Source organism: Neomonachus schauinslandi, chromosome 11 (genome assembly GCF_002201575.2).
Source record: "Neomonachus schauinslandi chromosome 11, ASM220157v2, whole genome shotgun sequence".
Lineage (NCBI taxonomy): Eukaryota > Metazoa > Chordata > Mammalia > Carnivora > Phocidae > Neomonachus > Neomonachus schauinslandi.
Window position 1 is genome coordinate 20,857,384 of NC_058413.1, and position 6,848 is coordinate 20,864,231.

The following is a 6,848-nucleotide window of genomic DNA, read 5'->3' on the forward strand; positions in this document are numbered from 1 at the left end:
AAAGAAAGAAAGAAAGAAAGAAAGAAAGAAAGAAAGAAAGAAAGAAAAAGAAAGAGAAAGAAAGAAAAAGAAAGAAAGAGAAAAGAAAATATAGAAGATAGAAAGTCATGATTACTATATTAGTGCCTATCACTACACATACACAGAGTTGTAACTAGATAGTAACTGTTTCTGCACATACACAACAGCCTTTTTATCCAGTGCCTACAGTGTGACAAGTGAGAAAAACCATCAGACATGGCCTCTGTCCTCATGGTGTTCACAGGCTAGTGGGAGAAACAGAACCAGGGACTAACGATCATAGTACTAGGTGGTGTGAAAAGTCAGTCTAGCGCTGCTACAGCCCCGAAGAAAGAACTAAGTCTCTTTCCCAGGCCCTCTGTTCTCATGCCACAGGGAACTGTTTACTGGTCCCTGGATGTACTAGCATCTTTCATGGGTCCTTGTCTTGGTTCAAGATGGTTCTTGCCTAAAATGCTCTTCTTTCCTTTTTTTTTTTTTTTTATTTAAATCAACTTCTTCTAGAAAACCTAGATCAGATGATCCTCTTCTTTGAAAATTCTCTGATTTACCAGCACAGACTGAGCTCATCTGACATCCGTGCCTTTGTCCCAGTGTGGCTGGGTCTCATACCAGTGAATATATATTATTGTAATTCATCTGCTTACCTATCTGTCTCACCTTCTGAACTATCGTTTCCTCAGGGGTAAGGATGATATTCTTCATCTTTATATGCCTGGTACTCAGCAAGATGTCTGGGTAAGAGAAACAGCATGGACAGTAATAATAATATCTAACATTACTGAGTTTTTACCATGTGGGAGGCATTATTCTAAGGGCTTTATCTGCATTAACTAATTTTATCCTCACAACAACACAGGGGTTATGTACTATTATCATTCCCATTTTGCAAGTGAGGAGGATGTGTCATGGAGAGATTAGTAAGTTGTCCAAGGTGACACATAATAAGTACTAAATTAGTGCCTTTTTGAATTAGAATGTAGTGATTCCCCATCCCTTTTTTCCTTTGTTTGTTTCCAAGAGATTCATAGAAGAGACATTGTTTATTGAGATGAGAGATTTAGAAGTCATTATACAAGTGCCCAATGCATGATAAGAGTGGGACATACACTGGGTAACCCAAGCTCCTTTAAAATTTCTTCTTGTGTCAGAAGAGATGCAGAAAGTGAGTTATTTTATTCCCCTTCCCACAAATCTACTTAAAATCAGTGAGAGTAGGGGTACAAGACATAATTTTTCTGTTATACTAAGGTATCTTCTGTACGTAAAAGTTATGTTTCATAGAAATGATTTAATTTGTGGTATGTCTGCCTATAGGCAGCAGTTGCTATATTATAATGAGTTTGGGTATTTGAAAATCTAAAAGTTTATGTACATTTGTGTATGCCATAGTTTCAGTGTATCTTCACAGGTGCTATAAGTCAAGTTGCCAGGGTTTACAGCTGAGGTCACCCCCCAAAAAGTTATTTTAGAGAAACTAATCATGAAAAAAATATTTTACCTTTGCCATCATTCTCCCAGAAACTTTTTCAGGGAGTATTTGAGATCATATGCTCTTGGACCAATCAGATGAGTGTGTGAGTCCTGGTTCTGTACTTACGAACTTTGTGACCTAAGGCATGTTAGTTTCCCTGTGATTAAACATCTTCATTTTGGAAATGGAGACTATAGAAGTCCCTAACTCAGAGAAGTGCTGTAAGGAAGAGAAAGGATCAATCCACGCAACTTATGTAATTGAAAAGGGCCCCATTCACAAAAGGGCCCATGCTTGATTAATGCTCTGTTGTTACAGATTTGAAATTCTTCATAATTTTTAAGAAGCCATCCCCCAGTTTATATAGCTATTATATAGCTGCAAATTATATAGCTATTCCTGGATAGGATTGTTTGTGAAGTCTATAGCCCATGGTGCCTGGCACATAGAAGAACTCTCAATAAAATATCAGCTATTAACTGATTTTGCATGGGAGCTTTTAGCTTGTTGGGTATAGCCCCAAATCTTATTTTCTGAACTTTTCCAATCTGGTCTGGCCATTGAACCTTCTGGTGGAGTACATCTCATTTGTCCTCATGTATTCAAGTCATACTTGGTTGGTAAACACTATAGTAAGGTGTTTCACCTCATTCTTTCATTCCTCTGTGAGTGCATATTTGGTAGATATGGGCTGTGGATGACTGCTAATTTGAAGTACAGAAACATTTTCTCTATAAATATGAGAATTGAGCCACATCGCTCAATAAGGGACATTAGATTTGTTGTTTGCTTAGTCTGAGAAATGATGGCTTTAGCTGATACACTGTATCACTGACATTACTCCAGAAAGACATTTGGAGGAGATCTAATACTCTTTTTTGTTCTTATATTGCAGACTATTTGAACTCCAGAAGGACCAACACCAGATAAATTATGAATGTTGAACAAGATGACCTTACATCCACAGCAGATAATGATAGGTCCTAGGTTTAACAGGGCCCTATTTGACCCCCTGCTTGTGGTGCTGCTGGCTCTTCAACTTCTTGTGGTGGCTGGTCTGGTGCGGGCTCAAACCTGCCCTTCCGTCTGCTCCTGCAGCAACCAGTTCAGCAAGGTGATTTGCGTCCGGAAAAACCTACGGGAGGTTCCAGATGGCATCTCCACCAACACGCGGCTGCTGAACCTCCATGAGAACCAAATCCAGATCATCAAAGTGAACAGCTTCAAGCACTTGAGGCACCTGGAAATCCTACAGTTGAGTAGGAATCATATTAGAACAATTGAAATCGGGGCCTTCAATGGTCTGGCAAACCTCAATACTCTGGAACTCTTTGACAATCGTCTTACTACCATCCCAAATGGAGCTTTTGTATATTTGTCTAAACTGAAGGAGCTCTGGTTGCGAAACAACCCCATTGAAAGCATTCCTTCTTATGCTTTTAACAGAATCCCTTCTTTGCGCCGACTAGACTTAGGGGAATTGAAAAGGCTTTCATACATCTCAGAAGGTGCCTTTGAAGGTCTGTCCAACTTGAGGTATTTGAACCTTGCCATGTGCAACCTCCGTGAAATCCCTAACCTTACACCTCTCATAAAACTAGATGAGCTGGATCTTTCTGGGAATCATTTGTCGGCCATCAGGCCTGGCTCATTCCAGGGATTGATGCACCTTCAAAAACTGTGGATGATCCAGTCCCAGATTCAAGTGATTGAACGGAATGCCTTTGATAACCTTCAGTCACTCGTGGAGATAAACTTGGCACACAACAATCTAACATTACTGCCTCATGACCTCTTCACACCCTTGCATCATCTAGAGCGGATACACTTACATCACAACCCTTGGAACTGTAACTGTGACATACTGTGGCTCAGCTGGTGGATAAAAGACATGGCCCCCTCCAACACAGCTTGTTGTGCTCGATGTAACACTCCTCCCAATCTGAAAGGGAGGTACATTGGGGAGCTTGACCAGAATTATTTCACATGCTATGCTCCTGTGATTGTGGAGCCCCCAGCAGACCTCAATGTCACTGAGGGCATGGCAGCTGAGCTGAAATGTCGGGCCTCCACGTCCCTGACCTCTGTATCTTGGATTACTCCAAATGGAACAGTCATGACACATGGGGCATACAAAGTGCGGATAGCTGTGCTCAGTGACGGCACATTAAACTTCACGAATGTAACCGTGCAAGATACAGGCATGTACACGTGTATGGTGAGTAATTCCGTTGGAAATACCACTGCTTCCGCCACCCTGAATGTTACTGCAGCAACCACTACTCCCTTCTCTTACTTTTCAACCGTTACAGTAGAGACTATGGAACCTTCTCAGGATGAGGCACGGACCACAGATAACAACGTGGGCCCCACTCCAGTGATCGACTGGGAGACCACCAATGTGACCACCTCTCTCACGCCACAGAGCACAAGGTCGACAGAAAAAACATTCACCATCCCAGTGACTGACATAAACAGTGGGATCCCGGGAATTGATGAGGTCATGAAGACCACCAAAATCATCATTGGCTGTTTTGTGGCCATCACACTCATGGCTGCAGTGATGCTGGTCATTTTCTACAAGATGAGGAAGCAGCACCATCGGCAAAACCATCATGCCCCAACAAGGACTGTTGAAATCATTAATGTTGATGATGAGATTACAGGAGATACGCCCATGGAAAGCCACCTGCCCATGCCTGCTATCGAACATGAGCACCTAAATCACTATAACTCTTACAAATCTCCCTTCAACCACACAACAACAGTTAACACAATAAATTCAATACACAGTTCAGTGCATGAACCGTTATTGATCCGAATGAACTCTAAAGACAATGTACAAGAGACTCAAATCTAAAACATTTACAGAGTTACAGAAAACAAACAATAAAAAAAAGACAGTTTATTAAAAATGACACAAATGACTGGGCTAAATCTACTGTTTCAAAAAAGTGTCTTTACAAAAAAAAAAACAAAAAAGAAAAGAAATTTATTTATTAAAAATTCTATTGTGATCTAAAGCAGACAAAATTATGTGTATTCCTCAGAACCTGTTTTTGCTGCACTTATTTACTATTTTCCCACATCTCATCCCTGCCTTTCCTGGTTGCCATATTTTTCATAGGAGATCTCAAGTCCCTAAAGAACTGGCCTAGGAAATTTTGTAAGAATTCTGTTACACTTTGAGATTTTTATGGTGAATTCTAGTGGTGAGATCCAGTCTATTTTGTCTTTCTTTCTTTTTTTTCCTCTCTCCTTTCTTTCCCTCATGCCCTTATGAAGTAGTCCAATGGGGAATACAATATTAGAAATAGACTTTTAAGAGAGAACAAGATTAAAAAAATGCAAGATCTTATATTTTTCATGTAATGACCTGTTCTGTATTTATGAGGAGAACCATTCAATGGCAAAGCAAAAAGAAAAAAAAAAAAGAAAAAAAGTAAACAAACAGATTAATTTACATATGAGCATCCAAAAAACCCATGATCTTTTAAACACCTCTAGAACCAGAATTTGTAGTTCAAAAACTAAAAAATAAGGTTATAAATAAAATATTGTTGGTTTTTCTGTACCTGGACACAACTCATTTGTAGTATGGCTCAAATGTGAGAAACTTGAAGGTAATTAGATTTCCTACTTTCTAAGAAAGAAAAAAAAAATATTGTATTCTTCAGTCACAGCATCAATCTCTATGGTGTCCTATTTCATTAGCTGACTTGAGTATTGGATCTATATTCAAGGATGCTGTGGTATTTTTTTTTTTTTCCTTCTCATTAGGAGCACCCTTTGTAGAATGCTCAGATTAAAAAATAATGATTTTGTGAAGTAAATTCAATCCCACTTGGAAGAAAGTTTCATTATAATTTATTCACTGTCTCCTAGGTTAAGTTCTACTGGCTAGATAAAGTACAAGAGAATGTGAAGGTATTCTAAATTATCTAAGTTGAAAAATAATTTTTGGTGCTGAGTATCAGCAAATTCAGTTCAATTCCACAATAATTATTAAAGACCTTCTATGTTTTAAACACTGATCTTAGTGCTGTGGGTACACAATTGACAAGACCTGCTTCTTGTTCTTAAATCATGAAATATAATTAGAAAAAATATCAGCCTATTATTGAGGGCTAGCTCTAATTTTACTGTTAGGTGGAGGCTGTGAATTGGGAACCTGAAATTTCAAAAATATTGGGTTACTGTTATTACAGAAAACTTGATTTATGGTTTCTTCTGTCCTTCTGGAAGAACTGATTCTATTCTTTCAAATGCGGATTGCAGAGCTGTAAAGGTGTGTGAGTTTGGATTTGCCATGATGGGTGTGTGCACACCAAGAGATAGCAATGTTAATACAGTGGTAATTCACTAAAGTTACTTGAAGGAACTGGAGAAATTTTAGGTATGAGAACATACACTAGCTTCCAAGTAAAAGAGGAACTTGCTGGTTCTTGGTACCTTGGCACTCTCCTGATATTTTAACATAGTATGTCTATGACTTCTGTCTTGATCTATGTGAAGCAGAGTGAAAACAAACACCTCTTATTACTGACCTTGAAACCTACCACCTCATTGGTGAAACAGTGATGCCCAAGCTGGAGAAAACTTCATCTCCTAACGGAGGAGCAGCTTATATACTCACACTTAATTCTGCAGGCTGGAGCTCACACCAGGGTTTTGTGGTCTCCAGGTGTGGAAAATCAATCACTACTGGCAAAGTACGTCAGAGAACTGGGATGAAGGGAAAGCAAATGAGTAAGACCACATAAGGGTTTTTTTTTGTTTTTTTGTTTTTTTTCTTTAGATCACTAATTCTCTAGTAGCTTTTTCCTCCCTTGTATTTTACCTCCCTTTGTTAGGAACACAATTCACGTTTACTTTCACTGTGGAGAAGACCCAAAAAAGGGGAAAACACATGTTGGCTGTCATTGGCTAAGCTATTCAGTATAGAATGTACTTAATATATTCCCAAGCTGCAGATCACAAAACAAACAAACAACCCACCAAGGGATATCCAGCAAGTGCTAGTCCAGAGAAGAGTGGTATAAGCCAAGAGGGAGAAGAATCCTGCCTTCTCTATTTGATTTGTGTTCCCTGAGCTCTCTCTTTGCTGACTCTGAACCTTCATTCACTTTGAGCTGATAATTCTTACGGAGTTAGTCCCAGCACACAATTCCCCTTGGCTGTGAGGGTTGGCTGAACGGTTGGAAAAATTCTACTAAACAGAATGAAAGGTGAACTCAAGCTAAAAAGTTAAGTAAGAAAGCATACATCTCAGTCCTGTAGGAGATTATGGTTGTTCTAATAAATACATTCTAGAAGCAAAATATTGATGAAAGACTGGTTAAGCCAAACTTGA

At 39.1% G+C, this 6,848-nt stretch overlaps 1 protein-coding gene across 1 annotated transcript in view; it reads left to right on the forward strand.

Annotated features, from left to right (window-relative positions):
* LRRC4C (leucine rich repeat containing 4C) overlaps positions 1–4,937 on the forward strand; it is a 159,113-nt gene extending 154,176 nt beyond the window's left edge. The window contains exon 2 of the mRNA XM_021684753.2: positions 2,391–4,937. Within this exon, the coding sequence (XP_021540428.1) occupies positions 2,433–4,355 (1,923 nt within the window). The 5' untranslated portion in view covers positions 2,391–2,432 and the 3' untranslated portion in view covers positions 4,356–4,937. The remainder of the gene's footprint in view (positions 1–2,390) is intronic.
* The last annotated feature ends 1,911 nt before the right edge of the window (positions 4,938–6,848 follow it).